The sequence below is a fragment of the Phycomyces blakesleeanus genome (assembly GCF_001638985.1).
Source record: "Phycomyces blakesleeanus NRRL 1555(-) unplaced genomic scaffold PHYBLscaffold_3, whole genome shotgun sequence".
Taxonomy (NCBI): Eukaryota; Fungi; Mucoromycota; class Mucoromycetes; order Mucorales; family Phycomycetaceae; genus Phycomyces; species Phycomyces blakesleeanus.
The window spans coordinates 450,970-468,477 of NW_017265136.1; the positions used below are offsets into that span (position 1 = coordinate 450,970).

The 17,508-nt window shown below is 35.4% G+C and overlaps 4 protein-coding genes across 4 annotated transcripts; 1 reads left to right on the top strand and 3 right to left on the bottom strand.

Annotated features, from left to right (window-relative positions):
* Nucleotides 1-72: 72 nt before the first annotated feature.
* Nucleotides 73-1,463, bottom strand: PHYBLDRAFT_69776 (hypothetical protein; the record flags this gene model as incomplete). The annotated part of the gene is made up of 5 exons (XM_018442162.1): nt 73-518; nt 612-709; nt 819-945; nt 1,081-1,285; nt 1,353-1,463. 5 exons carry the CDS (start codon nt 1,461-1,463, stop codon nt 73-75), a joined length of 987 nt encoding a protein of 328 aa, XP_018296326.1.
* A 2,483-nt stretch (nt 1,464-3,946) lies between these two features.
* Nucleotides 3,947-4,427, bottom strand: PHYBLDRAFT_69775 (hypothetical protein; the record flags this gene model as incomplete). Its single annotated transcript, XM_018442161.1, has 2 exons — nt 3,947-4,065; nt 4,145-4,427. The coding sequence occupies 2 exons, from the start codon at nt 4,425-4,427 to the stop codon at nt 3,947-3,949; spliced, it is 402 nt and encodes a 133-aa protein (XP_018296327.1).
* Nucleotides 4,428-7,070: 2,643 nt separating this feature from the next.
* Nucleotides 7,071-8,506, top strand: PHYBLDRAFT_107337 (hypothetical protein; the record flags this gene model as incomplete). The annotated part of the gene is made up of 3 exons (XM_018427992.1): nt 7,071-7,415; nt 7,536-7,652; nt 7,802-8,506. The coding sequence occupies 3 exons, from the start codon at nt 7,071-7,073 to the stop codon at nt 8,504-8,506; spliced, it is 1,167 nt and encodes a 388-aa protein (XP_018296328.1).
* A 5,667-nt stretch (nt 8,507-14,173) lies between these two features.
* PHYBLDRAFT_107279 (hypothetical protein) lies at nt 14,174-14,962 on the bottom strand (the record flags this gene model as incomplete). Its single annotated transcript, XM_018427989.1, has 3 exons — nt 14,174-14,429; nt 14,551-14,656; nt 14,749-14,962. 3 exons carry the CDS (start codon nt 14,960-14,962, stop codon nt 14,174-14,176), a joined length of 576 nt encoding a protein of 191 aa, XP_018296329.1.
* Nucleotides 14,963-17,508: the final 2,546 nt, after the last annotated feature.

The following is a 17,508-nucleotide window of genomic DNA, read 5'->3' on the forward strand; positions in this document are numbered from 1 at the left end:
AACGAAATACATTGACCAAATAACAAATATTATTTATATATTTTACAATTATTGACGTTATTGACGTTATCATCATTGTGCCAACCCACCCTCTCCTGCAGGCTCAGCAGGTTGGACGATATTAGACCAAGGCATACCTAACTGAACAAGAAACTCCAAAAGATCTGGATGAGCTTCGAGAGCCTTTTTCTCGTCGTCTGATTTACAAAGCAAAAGACCAGCAAAGCCAAGTGAGTTTACCGAAATCTCAAAGGCTTTGCCATCATGCTCTAGTATGGCAGACTCCTTTGATCTAGGGACGAGTAGCATGAACTGGTCAGTCATGACAAAGTTGTAGGATGTCTTTGTGGGCTGAGTGTGTTGACGCATCTGGTGGAACATGCCATCGAGAAGGCCAAAAAACATCTGGCCCAGATAATCTTCCAATTCATCCTTGCTTGTGCTGCTGTCAATAAAAGGACGGTCCAGGGGAGTAATGACGTGAATAAAGGGTATCTTATCAATTGTATAAATCTGGCCTAAGTAAAATAAAATAATTAAATTGAGTAAAATATGATATGACGAGGTTATTAAATTATTGAAGATATAAAAAGAAATATATTTTTCTTTACCTGCTTTGCGATCCTTAATTTCTTCAAATGCAGAAAGAAGGGGAGGCTGGGGTCCATCGTGTCTCAAGGGCATTATTTGGATGTGTTTATGCGCTTGGCTAAAGATAAAAGTGCGAAAGAAGAGGTTTTTGGGTGTTAGAAAATATATTTGCTCGTATTTCTTTCATTTCTCTCTATATGTTGTATTGAAACTAAATCACATCGCACCTTGCACCAGAGTTAGGTCCACAATTGTAAAAGGCAACAGCGGGTGTCTTGCCATATGCTGTAGTCAAAGCTACCCATGTCTCATACAAATCGGTAGGGAACAGAGGCTCGGTCTGCTTTCTGAATTCTAGGTGGGTAGAATTTTTGTAGAATTGATACAGTTAGTTTTCTCTATACATATATATTTTTATCACCACACACTGCCATATATATATATGTGTGTGTGTGTGTGTTATAAAATTTGTATATTATAAGAAGATACCTTTGGTAACTACCAAAATATGGTTAGGAACAACACAAAACTTGTTGAGCAAGATGAGATGCTGGTCTTTTTCCTCTACCAAGAGATTGGGATTTGGAGACAAAAAGGGATCAACCTTTTCTTCCTTCTTTTCTCCCTCTTTACTATCATCATTATCCTTTGCTTTTGGTTTTTGTCCAAGAGAAGGAACACATGTGATTTCAAACTAGAATATATAAATAAATAAGTAAGAAATGATGAGCTCTGTAGTTATGTACATGTTCATTACTCACGTTGATTCCTCGCGTGTCTTTCTTTACTGTCTCGGCTTCAAAGAACAGGAGATCTTTTGAGGCCAGTGCAGCGTCATACTTTTGTTGGACCAAGGTTGAGAAGTCTGTCATTTGTGAGAAATGGTATTTATATTATATATATAATCCTCGAATAAATATATTAGTAGTAGAGGCAGTAGTATATTTGTGGGAACACAAAACGGGTATAATTTATTTTTTGTGGCAAGATAAATTTATATTGAAAGAATGTCTGGTATTCAATGCCGGTATGTGTGTGTGTATAAATGAGCAAGTAATAAGTAACAGAAACAAAATCCTAATGGCTAATTAGGATGATAACATTCTCTTGACAAATGAAGCATGCATCAATTTTGGCTTATTAAACACAATTATTATACATCTTTTATATACCTTTGTAAATATACCTCGAGAATCACACGACACGATAAACAAAAAACACGAAGCTACCAAGTATACATATGTATATGTATTAGAGTGGCCAAAAACTGCCTTTTTTTTTAAGTTTTTGTTATTTGCCTTTAATTATCCCTCTATATTCTTGAGACAGAAAAAAGAATATATGGAAGGGAAGTGGGGTTAATACAATGTACTTGTGGATAAGCTTTTATTCTCTGTGTGGTATACCCACATTAAGGTTGAGTGAAATGCAAAATTCACAGCCAAATATTCTGATTCCCACTTTTTCTAATGATTCTGGTGGGGTAATAACTTTAGGAACACTTATTCAACAAACTCACGTACACTTCAGTTATACAGTGTAAACTAACCAGCGCACAGCAGAAGTTTGAAGCACAAGTGAATTTAGATAGTAATGTATTCAACAAACAATGCTTATTTTCTCTTTTTATAAAGTAACATTCTCAAAGCATCTACTCTTTTCTATATTGAAGATACCATATATATTAACAAATCCCAAGAACTTCAAATATATTTGAGTTCCTTAAGTCTAGAGTTGAATAGCTTCCCCAAATATTGATGTATTTATTATGATTTACTTTTGTAATGTTGATTATATTGAATAGGTTGGCATTTATACTCAAGATAATAACCATAAATCATGACAGACAATTTCCCTTAATTTTCTTCTAAAAAAAACTTATGCATTGACTATGTAACCTTTTTCACATCTTTTTCACACCTTTTACCTTCCTTTGTGGCTTTTAAACCCTAGATATATCATTTCAATATTCAAATCTAAAACTCTGATATTTTTTAGAATTAAAACACCAATCAATAGAAAGTAAAGAAAAAAGAACGAATCTAGAGAGAAATAGATGTTTTATTACTTAATAAAGATATATATATAGTACTATCAAGCAACTTTTTTTTTGAAAATAGTATCATAATTTTATGATATTTGTCTTTATAAATTATATATTCTGTCGTAGTTGTTGTTTTATCACTTCATGGGTGGCATTATAAATACACCCTTAAATGTATATATCAATGAAGTACAAGGTCCTTGCTGTTGTAGAATTAGAAGTATTTCTGTCAATTAACCAACTCTGCTCATAAAAAAGTCAATATAGGTATAGAGTAAACTGGAGGTGTAATTATACTCTGTTGTCTATCAATATTCAAGTGTTATATTTCGGACAATCTTCGTCGCAACGATTATGTTTCGGTATTATCCAAAAGCAAAAAACTAGACCCAAAATCTCTGTATTTTATGAATACCTTTAATATTTACTATTCTTTTTCTGGGATATTTAATTTATACTAAATAGTCTAGAATATATGGTTGACGGTACCAAGTGCACCTCCTAATAAAAGGATGAAATTCAATCTCTTTGGTAGTATATATTTGCTAATTGCTTTCGTTTTTATTCGTATATGACTAATAGCAGTATCCAACACTCTTAAAACGCAAAAGACTGGGAATATATGTTATGTTCTACACCATAATCCCTAAACATATTATAGCAAGCACTCATTCCCTTAAAGAATCATCTTGATACTTTCAACTATCGGTATAACCTCATTTCAATAAAACTCAACCTGGAATTCAAACTTCCGCCACATGTCGTATTGTGATGAGATCCAGATAATATATACATATATTGTGCTTTTTTTTACTTATTATTTAATACCATTTTGAAATATATTATTCAGATTTATTTCCTAGCGTCCTTTGGGCTTATTTTAGCTCTACTTGCACAAGCAAAATAGAACTTTCTCTTGTGCCCTTGACCAAAAAAATGCACAGACCAGTTTAGAGTAACCTAAAAATTGCTGTTATAGAAACTTATACTCCACCTTTACAATTATTGCCACACCGATCAAGACCAAACCCTTCATTACTTCATTACTTCAACTCTTTATTTTACTTTGCAAAATACTTTTGCACGGTCTATAAGTTACCTCTTAGTAGCTGTTAATTCTGTTATAAAGCAGTTACACAATCTCAGTAAAAGGAATATACAGCTATGTCACGTTTGCTCTGACGTGGGTATCTAAGACTGACAAAAAGCGCAGTCCTAATCTTAAATCTCAGATGCAAAATTTTCGGTTACATATAGAACCCCTCCAACGCGCGTCGTTTGTTTTCTCTTTGAGCAACAACAGTCCCGGTTTCATAGTGAGGCGTCTCTTGCGACCGTTGCAGGGAGATTCTTCCATGCTACAAGCATCGGAAAGTGAAAGTTGTTACTCGCCAGCTCAGTTAATTCTGAGAAGTCGTGGGGCATGGTCTCTTTTCATTTTTGGAAGGACTACTGTGTACATCGCATCGCCAATGTGGAATCATGATGCTGGGGGGAGGGAAGTCTAACCTGTAGTGAGATGTGCTGGCTCTTCATTGCTAACCTTACTGAACTTTTTAACGGCTGACGGTGAAGCTACTGGTAGTCGAATGAGCTGGACCTTATCATCACCTAGTGGTAAGTTCTCTGGCGAGTTCGCACCCACATTACTCGGTGACGAGATGTGGGGCTGGATGAACGGGTGCTTTCCGTTGGTTTGCCACCATTCCAGCACCTCCTTCGCTACCAAGTCAGGTTTACGTCCTGAAGGAGATTGAGCCGTGTAATGCGGGGACAAAGAACTTGGTGTCATGCTTTTTATTCTTTTATTCATGTAAAAGAACATTAAGTGAAATTAAATCAAATCAAATAGCTTCTTTATGTATATCTTTAAATAAATAAATAAAGTCTTTCTTAGCTATTGTCAACTTTAATAAAAAACACGCTTTTAAACTTTTTTTTGCTTGATTGAAGAGGTTAATGTTGTAATTAGGAGGGCTCATTTAATCTGATTGAATAAATTTAAAAAGAAATAAAATAATAATTGTATATTATAATGTGGTATTTATAACCGTGTTTAACTGTAGATGCTGTTTTTGTCTAAAAAGTATACAAATTGCAGAATAATGTTTGATAATTTTGAGGCCGTGAATTGTACATTACTGACATTGGTAGATCCGGATTGGAATTATGAATGACATGCGTTTAAATGAAATAAAGAGAGAGAGAGAGGAAGAGTATTTTCGTGTGCATATTTATTATGACAGAATAAACGATTTACTTTGTGATTAAAGAAGTATCTTTAAATCAAGGTGCTTCTTTAGAAAGAAAATAAGAATATATATATATGTTTCTTTAAAGAAATGCGAAAAAAATGAAGAGAAATGAGAGATGAAAAGGAATAAAGAAAGGAGGGTTTGAAGAGAAAGAAGAGGTGTGTTGAATTGAATACACAAGTAATTCCCTCATTGTATTTGCACAGACTGTGTACAAGAGATTCAATTTGGATGTATTTACAAAAGCATCATGATCTACAAACCTTCTTATATTTTGAATAATAATGAAAGTTTGGTACTTCATTCATTAGTGTATACATACAGGCGTAATTATATTCACAATTCAAAGGACTATTTGAATTAAGATAAGAGTGAACAAATATTGATGTAGTGAAAATACATTTAATATTTTGTACAAAAGCAATTTGCCAAAGATGTAAAGATATTTTTTTATATTATAGTTCTTGAAGATAAATTAACAGAGGTAGGGTATATTGAGTAAAGAAGAGATGAATATCATAAAGAGGCACATTTTCGTATTTAATTTTATGGGTTAGAGTAGAATTTTGATACATGCAGGTTTTGGCATCTCAATATTGTCAACTTTCTTTAAACTACTACCAAAAAAAAAACCCCCTCACTTAACCTTTGAAAAGACTGAGAAAAAAAAATATCAGGAAAAGACAGACGGTTAGTTTAGATTGATATAAAAGGCTGTTGTTCATTTTGTAGTATTTGAATTATCGAACCAAAGTTTCAAGAGTGTTCAACTTGTTTAAAAATCATCTCATATTGGTAATGGTTACTGAATTTTGCTCTATACATTTTAAATAATGCAAGTATAAATCCTTAATTCTATCAGTTCTATAGTATAGACTTATATAAATAAATAACTAAATATGTGTGGGGTCAAATCCTAGATCATCTAAATGTTACAAGCCTGTAGAATGAAAATTTTCTTTTTCATTTTGTGTTTCAAATATTCAACTATATATATATATATTGGCTCGCATGTGTTTTCAATAAAGTCATCAAAAGCACATGAATATTTATGTCCCCCACACATAAAACTATTAAAATCAAACTTTTTTTTTTAAAAAAAAATGAAATGAAATAAAATAGCTTATGTAGCAAAGTAATTATTAACATTAATAACATCAATCTTTGTATATATATTTTGAAACATATTGAAAACATTTTCTTTGCTTTGCTTTTCTTATCTATTTATATATTTAATTCATGTCTAAAACCTTTCTGTTTCAATTTATTTATTTTTTGGTGTTATTTTGACTCATGTTTAACATTCCATTGCACTCGCCAATTTTTTTAAAATAATAATAATAATAAAATGGATCTGGGTTACAGAATCATTATTGTTATTTTATATCAAAGAAGAAAAAAATTATACCAAACTGACTTTGGCTTTGACTTTGACTTTGGCTTTGATCGATTAGCCTGATTTTTATACCCCTTTCTTTTTACACATCTCTCCCTCTCAACCTCCCTTGAATACAATAGATACTCAAGCTATATAGATTTACATATATATATTAAGGAATAAGAATAATGATTTGTCTTTAAATATGTATATATATATAATATTCAATGGTCCTGACTGATGTTTAATTGACTGACAATTAATTGAAAGACAAAAAATAATATTATAATATAGAATATAATCAATAAACCCAAGGTTTTGATTTATTAACTTGAAAGAAATTCAATAAAATAAATATAGTAAAAAAAAAAAAAACAAGCCATAATATGAAATCTATATATATATATTTATATTATTTATGATAAAGAATAAGATAACCGTAATGCCTACAAAAATACTTGGCTTTAAAAAAAAATAAAGATAAAGAAAAAGGCATTAATATAAATAAAATAAAATGTAATATATAATAAAGATCGGGTCTTGCATCTGCAATTTACTACACACACTCATACACAGAAACATATAAGATATATAGACCAATCTATGGATCAAAAAATTCAAAAGGCTGATCTGGTTGGTTAACATCAGACATGTTCCAATATGGCTTTGAATAAGTTTTTTTTTGTATTTTTTTTTTTGTATTTTATTTATAAACACTATTCAGGTCCATTCATCTTGCATCTACCTCCAACTTCTTCTTCTCCCCTTCTCTCTCTCTCTCTCGCTCTCTTCATTGTTCATTATGGCAACCAAGAGAAACACCCAAGAGGCAAAGCCAGTCGATCTCGATCTCGACGAGGCTATCACAAGAGGATGGGAACTTCCTGATATTAACCTCAAGGAAATCAGAGACTCGATCCCTGCCCATTGTTTCCGTCGAGATACTTTCCGTTCGTTCACCTATGTACTCCATGATTTTACACTCATTGCAATCATTGGATACGGTGCCACCTGGATCGACACTCTATCCTCAACCCCCCTCCGCTATCTTTTGTGGAATCTTTACTGGATTGCCCAAGGTATCGTTGCTACTGGTGTGTGGATGCTTGGCCATGAATGCGGTCATCAAGCATTCAGTCCCTCAAAGGTATGTCCATAGTTTAGTCTGTTGCTATGTATTACATTGCATTGCATTGTATTGAATTGGATAATTGGATAACCTGGTATTAATCAATCAATATTTTATTCATTTTCTTGTTATCATTAGACCATAAATGATACTGTCGGTATGATTCTTCACTGTGGCTTGCTCGTCCCTTACTTCTCCTGGAAGTTCTCTCACTCTAGACATCACAAATCAACTGGTCATTTGACAAGAGATACCGTAAGTATCATTACTACTGCTATAAAAATAATAATAAAAGGAAGAAGGAGATACTTTTGCTTTGATATGTACATTTGTGTACATTGGAACGGTTTATATGAATAATAAATATGATTTCTAACAATAAATATATATTATGTAATAAATAGGCTTTTGTACCTAGAACTCGTAGCTCCTATGGATTGCCTCCTCTCAACGAAGATCCCGAAATGGATGGTCCTCACAGTGTGTTCGAAGAGACTCCTATCGTATTACTGTTCGATGTGTTCAAGTTCCTTTTCTTCGGGTGGCCTTACCATCTCCTTACCAATGCTGCTGCTCAAAAGGGAAGTGGCTGGATGTCTCACTTCAACCCCAATTGCGAAATCTTTGAGGACAGCCAGAGAGCAGAGGTCTTTCAGTCCATCATCGGTGTGTTTTCTGTGATCGGCGGGCTGTTTTATGCCTCGAGTATCTACGGATCAATGGCCGTAATCAAGTTCTATGTCGTGCCTTACTTTTACGTCCACGCCTGGTTGATTCTCATCACTTTCCTCCAGCACACCCACTACGATCTGCCTCACTACACTGCAAAGACCTGGAATTTCCAGAGAGGTGCCTCTCTGACCGTCGATCGTTCATTCGGAACAATCTTGAACCATTTCCACCACCATATCTGCGATACCCACGTTGCCCACCATTTCTTCTCCAACATGCCCCACTATCACGCTGAGGAGGCTACTGCTCATATCAAAAAGTCTCTTGGCAAGCATTACCACTATGATGCCACCCCTATTCCTGTTGCATTGTTCTCTACATGGAAGAGCTGCCGATTTGTTGAAGATACTGGAGATGTTCGTTTCTACAAGAACTAGATTATATTCATATCTATATCTACCATTTTTCTCTCTCTCTCTCTCTCTTATCCCCTCTATTTGCTTATTCATTTTATTTTACCACCTAATTCCTTTTTACCTCTCCCTCTTCAATTCATATTTTCCAACTTCATTAAATGGCATATTCTTCTCGTAAATATATTTTTATATTATCTTTTGTTTTCATGTGGGTAGATCTAAATAAGATTCTTAAGAACATTTTTCTTTCTTTTTTTTCTTTGTGACTCAGAAAAAACAGTGTGACAGCTCCGTTTTAATCTTATTTGAAGTGTCAATTTGTGTAACACAGTGCACACGGAATGGAAGTAAAAGTTTATCTTTTGTTGGACAAAAAAATAAATAAATTTAAACCAATTTTTTGGTTTTGTATTTACTTTGGACTTACCAATGACCAAAGTTTAAAAGGCAAACAACACAGATACAAAAAAAAAGTGAAAAAGATATACATATTATTTATTCAAAATCGTATTATTTTTTTGATCTTTTTTCTTATTTCTGATCTAATTTTTTCTTGCTTTCTATATATATTTTATATCATTAATATTAGTGTTACTCTGTGCAACTTTATCCAAAAGAAAAAAAAAACCATTTAACTACTATACGCGTATTTATATTATATATAATATATTATGTCTGCAAAGCGGGTAATATGTTAATCATAAAATACTCTCTCTCTCTCTCTCTTTTTTTTTCTTCTTTTTTGTAAGTCACAGCCAATCGAGCGAATCAAATGAATACAATTTACAAAAAAAAAAATCCGAAAGGCCCAAACAATATGATATTTGACTTTAACTACTATCATCATCAATGATAAAATATGCTATCTTATGTTATCTTACAGCCGTATATAATAAATGTTCTTTTTTTTCCAACATCTTGTTTTATTTCATAAACTAATCAGTTTCTTGCTCAAAATAATTAATAAGTATATATATTTTTGTAAGAATTTGTTGTTTAAAAGCCATATATTCCATTGGTCATCTTCTTAGTAATTAAAAGAAAATTGAAAGTATATAAAAAAAGAGCATTTAATTAATATATGTTTCCAAGCAGGATCTATATTTATATATAAATATATAAAGCGAGAGGAGGCTAGACAAAACATAGCAGCAAATGTATCTTGCACATATTTTACACAATGGTAATTGTGTGTTATATCGACATGTACAGTAGGGCAACAGTTCTACTTACGGACTGGATATCACAATCTAACAACCGGCTTTATAAAAGCCAACCTCTAACCGGTAGCGCAAACAAGATCCCAGTGAATACTTGAACTAATAGCTCTATAAAGAATATTTAAGAAACTGTAGCGAGAGATATTATTATAAGCATTAGTGGGTGAGTATACAAAGTATGAAATAAAGATAAAAGGAAATATTAATCAACATCACAGTTGGTGTAGAAAAACTGAAAAGCTTAAAATTAGTTCAAATGCAAATTAGTTAAAAGCAAGTGCTCATAATACCATCTATTCCATAAGGTAAACATGTTTCATTGCATGTTTTTCTAGGCCTTGCACAATATGGCACACCCCTTTCACCAAAAGAATAACCTTTTCCTCAACTCAATTGACAATGAAAGAAGACTAGCCAGTCAGAGTCGTTTGAACTTTTTTTTTTGGAACTTTATTTCAAAAGTTCAAATTTTCTGACTTTTAAACGTCTCGTCCAATAATACATCTTAAAAGTTTTGAGCATTTTTCTGAACTTTTAGTCTGTCCTCACCAAATAATGGTAATTTACAATCTAAAACTCAAGTTTACATAGAAATAAAGAACATTTGAACGATATTGTTTCAAGTCCATTAAGCAAAATCATAACAAAATACAGTACCACAGAAACTACTTTATTTCTTTGTCTAATTGAGAATAGCAAGACCACATTTGAGGATAAGACCAAAATCAACCAACAAATTCTGTGCAAGTGAATGCCTAGAAGAAATCCCCCCAAAAAAAAGTATGCCAAACTTCAGACATCCAAAAAAAGCAAGAGAAGTCACCCTCACAGTCATGGTCGAATTTTTTTTCAGGCCAAGGAAAGAAAGTGTAAAAAAAAAAAAATTAAAAAATTAAAAAAAAAAAAGTAAAATAAAATAAAAAATAATAATAATTTACAAATCCATCGATCGACATGCCTCCTCAACAACACAAAGGAAAGAAAGGACCTGTCAAGGGATCCAAGGGTGCTCCTAATAAAGGAAAGGGAAAGGCAAGAGTTCCCTATAAAACCAACATAGCCGACGTCTTTGAAGCCGACGATGACAAACAGCGCTTGTCTCGTAAAGGTCACGATTTGGACGAAGTAGACGATTATGAATACAATGTTGGAGAGATCCAGGATGAGGATGACGAAGAAATCGATTCCGATGAGGCATTCGATGAGTCTGACGATGAGAAGTTTGAAAGTTTCAAGTTCCACGGCTCCACAAAGGTAAAAAAAAATATACCAAAATCCAAAAAAAATGAAGCAATAACATACTGATATATGTTTATTACTATAATTGATATTGCTATTAGGCTGATGAGAAGAAAAAGATGAAGAAGCCAAAGAGCTATAACATTGACGCCAATTCTGAAGATGAAAATGTTTCTGAGGAGGAAATTGATCTCAATGAATCCGAGAACGAAGACGAAGGTGACAGCAACTCTGAAGATGGTGAAGATTACGTCGATCTTTCGGATATGCTCAACGATCCCGCTAGCAGTGAACTCAAAAAGACTGTAAAGAATTTGATGCCTGTTACTGATAGCAGTGACGACGAAATGGACAACTTTGATTTTGAGGATGACAGCGAAGAAGATGAAGATGAAGATGAAAAGGAAGACGAAGCTGCAGAAGAAGAAAGTGACGACGAAAATGACGAAAAAATCGTATCTTTCATTGATAGTCTGGAAAACAAGAAACGCAAAAAGGGCGAGAATGATGGCACCAACAAGAAAAAGAAACATATCCCAGAACGCACTGAAGTCTATCAGGAAAACGAATTCAACTTATTGGCACGCTCTTCCGAGTCAAACGATGGAAAGAAGAAGAAGATCGATATGAATGATTTGATGGGATCTTTCAGTAACGAAGTTGGATTTGAATCGATGAGAAAGAGCTTACTTGCTTTGGACGGTAAAGGAAAGCATGCTGTCAAGCGCGCACTTGATGCCCCTTTGCCCAAGCGTCTCCAGGATCGTATGGAGCGACAGGCTGCATACAACGAAGCCAACAAGGAGATTGCTCGTTGGCAACCAACTGTCAAGAAGAACCGTGAAGCAGATCATCTTACTTTCCCCATGCAGGGTGCTGCTGTCGAGAAGATGTCGAGCGCAAACTTGGCCAGCAAATTCAAGCCAGAAACTGATATGGAAAAAGAAATTGAAAAAGCACTCGAGGAAGCTGGCATGAAGGATGAAGAGCTCGAAGAATTCGAAGCTTTGAAGCTCAACAAGCTCTCTGTCGAAGAAGTAGAAAAGCGCCGTAATGATTTGCGCTTGATGCGTGAGCTGATGTTCCGTCACGAAATCAAGGCCAAGCGTCTCGGAAAGATCAAGAGTAAGAGTTATCGTAAGCTCCAGAGAAAGGAAAAGGCAAAGCTCGAGCTCCAGATCAAGCAGATGGAGGAGGTCGATCATGGTATTACTCACGAAGACCAAGTCAAGGCTGCCATGGACCGTGCAGAAGAGCGTATGTCATTGAAGCACAAGAACACTGGTCAGTGGGCTAAGCGTGCACTTGCCAGAGGTAACCAAGACGAGGGTACACGTGAAGCTATCATGGATCAGCTGAGACGTGGTGAGCAGCTTAAGCGTAAGGTACAGGGTCGTGATTCAGATGATGGATCCGAAGATGAGAGTGAAGAAGAAGATCTCGATGTTACCGATAAAGAGGAAATTATGAGACAGTTGGCTAAGCTCGAGGACGAACCCACAAAAGCAGCAAAGGGCTTGATGTCCATGAAGTTCATGCAAGAAGGAGAAAAGAGACAGAAGGAGGCTACTGATGCCCAGATCGACTCTTTCAAAGACGAATGGCTCAGTGATGATAGTGATGAAGAAGGAGGCTCAACTGAAAAGACTGAGAAAGAAGTACCTACTCATTCAATTGTCGAAAATAACCCTGGTCGTATGGCATTTGGTGCCAAGAAGGTATACTCAAATGCAAAAAAAAAATGCAAAAAAAATATGTTTTTGACCATTTTTTCCTTGTATTTTGGCGTGGGTATGTATGTTATATTAGAACGATCCTAATGCTACCAAGACTATCAAGACGACCACTTCTTCAAAGATCAATGTTGAATTGAACGATGCTGGTCAGACCAAGAAGATATCTCATTCTGCATCCCACAACACTCGTACATCTGGTCCTATTGACACAAAGGCCATCCAAAAGAATGCAAGCCCACTGGCAGATCTTGATGATCAGACCACTGCTAACCCCTGGCTTCAGCATGATACTTCTCGTCTTGGAAAGAGAGCCGCCAAGGCCAACAAAGCAAATGCTAGCAAGTCAGAAAACAAATCAGAACACAACATTGAGAAGATCAAGAAGTTACAAAAGGATACCAAGGCAGCAGAAGATGTAGACGATGTCAAGCTTGATTTGACCAAGACCTTAACCATGACTGCAACACCAACACAAGCAAATAAGAAACAGAAAATCTCCGCCACTGTCACAGTTTCATCAACACCAGCAGCGGCGGCGTCAGATAGTGAAGACGACGACGAAGCAGAAGAGCGTGTCGAATTCACTCAGCGTGAGCTTGTTGCACGGGCATTTGCTAATGACGATGTGGTCGCGGAGTTTGAGGAAGAGAAGAAGAAGGTAGTAGAGGAAGACGATGACAAGGTAGAAGACCTTACATTACCGGGATGGGGTAGCTGGGGTGGTAAGGGTGTCAGGGCACCAAAGAAAAAGAAGAAGTTCACTCGCACAATCAAGGGTGTTGCCCCCAGTGAGAGAAAGGATGTAAAACTTTCGAACGTCATTATCAATGAAAAGAAGAACAAAAAGGTTAGTTTGAAACTCTTAGATAGTATGTGTGTATACTGCGTTGTTTGTGAATCATGTCAAACTGACATACACGCGATGTTTTTTTCTCTCGTTGTTTTCTTAGGCCGAAAAATACCAGGTTACGCATGTACCCTTCCCCTTCCAAAACATGGAGCAGTACGAGCGTTCTCTGCGTGCTCCTGTTGGTAAGGAATGGAACACACGGGAAACTTTCCAGAAGATGACCAAGCCAAGAGTGATTACAAAGCTTGGCGCAGTCATCGACCCTCTTTCTGCCCCGTTCAAATAAATATATTGCATCAATGGGTATATTACCCCTATTATTTTCTCTTTCATCAAGCTTGCATAAATAAATAAACAAAAACACTGTATTAAGGGACTAGACAACTATGTATTATTATTATTTTCATTTTGATTTGGTTTGGTTTGCTCTAAGTGTACCAAGTGGGATTTTTTTTTCAAGTCTATATTCCATTAAATAATTATCCGTGTATTTTGGTCTATATCAGTAAATATATCTAAGTATGTTATGTTATGTGATGTGCGTATATATATATATATATATATGTGTGTGTGTGCGTGTGTGTGTGTGCGTTTGCTTTTGAGTTTGATTGTGTGTTTGTGTGTATATATATATTCTAAATGCCTATAACTGCTTCCTATCAAGGCCTTGAAATAGAGAAGAGCTTTGTGGCCGAGAAGACCTTTTTCGGATCGAGGGTAGGCGCACGTTAGGCTCAAAAAGTGAATGAACATTCTGAAGTAAAAATTGGACGATTTGGATTTTGGCGCCAGTATCCTCCATTGAATATCCTTCAGCCATATTTTGCATTAATGTAGGACCAAAGACGACGGCAATATTTTTGATTGTCATAAGATTGTATTTACTCATTTGTTGCACCCTGTTGATTATTAAGTTTATTATTATTATTATTATTATTATTTAAAAAAAACGCCACATACACAATGATTAATAAAAAACAAAACAAAGCAAAGCAAAGGCAAAAGCATGATATTATTTACCTGTCAAGATGGAGCAATAGATATTGAATAGTATCGTAATTTTCAATTGGAAGTGCTTTCAACAAATATTTCAACCGTTCTAATGTCTCTCTTTCATCTTGAAGGTCTGTTCCGCAGAATATACACATTAGTCACAGATGGATGTGGTATGAATAAAAAGATGCTTATCAGAAAACAAAAAAGTCAATTATGAATTACCCATAGAGCTAATGAACTTTGCATACAATTCCTCAGTAAACAATGGTTGTGGCAGGCTCCGGAAATACTGTTTTAATACACTGGTGACCGCGCACACATCTTCCCAATCGTTCTCGTTGCACAGATTAAGAGAATTATCTTGGTCGAAAGCGTCTTGAATGGATCGTATCTGAGCTGCTCCCCCTGATTTACGGTAGATACCTTCAAACCGCATGCCTATACATAGGGTACATTGTCTTTAGGAGACACTTTGCGTAATAAAAGACGATCTTTTGTATTACCTCGTTCCTCAACAGCTTCAACACATGCTTGAACAAGGAGTGGTATCATACCTCCTTCTATTTGGATCTGTTTTATAAGGCTATTTCCAAACATACTAGATCCTTTATACATTTATAAATATATGTACGTATACAAAGTCCCCCACATGGCGTGTTACTAACTTGTACTATATGCATGTCAACAAACATACCTTTTTGGATAGTCTTCTCATCTCGAGTAGGATCATGACTAGCGCTTTCGTTCCCACATGCCCGGGAAAAGCTAGTTAAGCACTTTGAGTGACAAACAGCGTTGCAATCAGAGACTACGCAACCCCAATATGGTGTACGATCAACAAGTTAATATATGCGCTTTCGCTTTCGCTTTCTATCTTTCTCTCTCTCTCTCTATCTGTACGCATATATATGCGTGGGTCTATGTACACCTTACCTTGACATTTGAGCTCAGTCCCGCCCCACATCTTATCTCCACATACTTCGCATTTTATAGGTCTTCTGGATTTCGAAGGTTTAAAATAATGCCCTTTGATAGAGAGAGACGCCTGGCTTGAATTCCCCCGAGTCTGGGATAGAGCTGTATCACTTGGTTTTGAGAAATCTCTTGAAGAATCAGATGACATGTGGTCCCTCTCCTCCTCAGCCATCTTTGGCGGATAAAATTTTGTGTTCGAGTCACTTCCACCAAATATACCAAGAACAGCATCCTTTGTTCGCTTGAATTTAAAGAGTTTGTTAGACTCTGGAGAGATTCCTGCTGTGGAGTTAGGAACCGAACGTTCTTGTTTTGATTTGTTACTTGGTCCTAAAGCAATGCTGTTTATGTTGTAAGTACTGTCCTGAGACTTGCTCTTTGTTGATTGATATATATTGTCTGATGAATCTGTTTTCAGAAAACTAGTACTCGCAATAAACGCCATGGCTTCTTTTTCGCGGCGGTCCATACGCATTGAAAGCTCATTGTTCATGGCTGTAAGCTCCGCATTTTTTGTGTTGATCATGACCATCTCATTAATGATACTATCTCTTGCCGTGACAAGTTTATCATAGGATTCTTTGGCGCAGCTAATATCCGACCTAATTGATTTTAACCGGGATTTGTAGGCTTCCTCTAGAATATCCCAATTGGCCGGAACATCTTTAGGTCTTTTAATACGTTATAAAGAATAGATATCAAATATATAATAGTCAATATCTTGGTTTATCGTAAACATGGCTCTAATAGACTTACTTTGTCGAGGTGGCTTGAGCTTTTACAAAAGCTTCTTCAATCTCAGACATCATATTATCTCTCTGAGACCGAAGAGTGTTACAAGCCTGTTCAAGACCATGCTTAGCTTTGCAAAGACAATCAATTTCTGATCCCATTAATTCGGCATATTTGTCACCATCAAATGTAGGAAGTAATTGAGTACACAGAGTGGAGGATTTTAGCTTTTCAAGAAGAGCTTCGGCTTTGCGACGGGCTTCTACTTCGTCTAAATACTCCTTTTTTATGGTCTGTATATTGTTTAGGTCCTTGCTACATGATGTCTAGTAACAGTTATCAGCCTTGACACACAGCAATTACGATTTGGTTTGATTTTTTCTTTTCTTATTCTTAAAAAATAATAACAATAACAATAACAATAACAATAGAAAACAATTAATTGCCAGATTGCCCTACCTTGAAATTCTTAAATTTTCTTTCCGACTCATGAAGACGTCGTTTGGCTCTCTCAAGTTGTTTTACAAGAACGTCCTTTTCAAGACTTTCATCCACCGATATCTGGGATGATAATCGGGACTCGGCTGTTCTTCTTTGAATGGCTGGCCTTTCTCGATGTGTTTCGTCAACATTGCTGTCTGGGCATACTTGATTTTGGATTGAACGCATTCCCCTTTTGTTACCCAAAAGTATTGCAATTTCGTCCATGTTTTCTTGTTCTCGACAGGATTGCATTACAGTATTCTTTCTCCCAGGAGGCTCTATTAAAATTAAATATAAGAAAAATACAAAAAAAAATACAAGAATAAAACACAGTATGCCAGGTTTTTGTTGTTGTTGTTAATTTTATTTTATTTTATTTAATATTAGTATTGCTGCTTCTATTGTATTATATTACATTATATTATATTATATTACTTGCACAGCATACCAATTGATCTACAACCATCAACTGAAATATGATTTGGCCGATGTCTGGATCGTCTACTAAATGAAGGAACTCTTACTGGACCTATCGCGTGGTGATTCTTCCGAGCATAATGTTCTTTTGGATGTACAGGTTTTTCTTTCGGGGGCATAGTAGTGTGGTCAGGGCGCTGCGTATTTACGCAGATACATATACGCATAAAAGTATTCATTGGTCTACAGGTCAGTCTATTGAATGCCAATGTGTATATGTATATGTAAAAATAAAAGAATAAAATAAAATATAATAAAGTAAAGTAAAATACAATAAAATAAAGCTTACACTAGATGTAGATCTGTTAAACGACT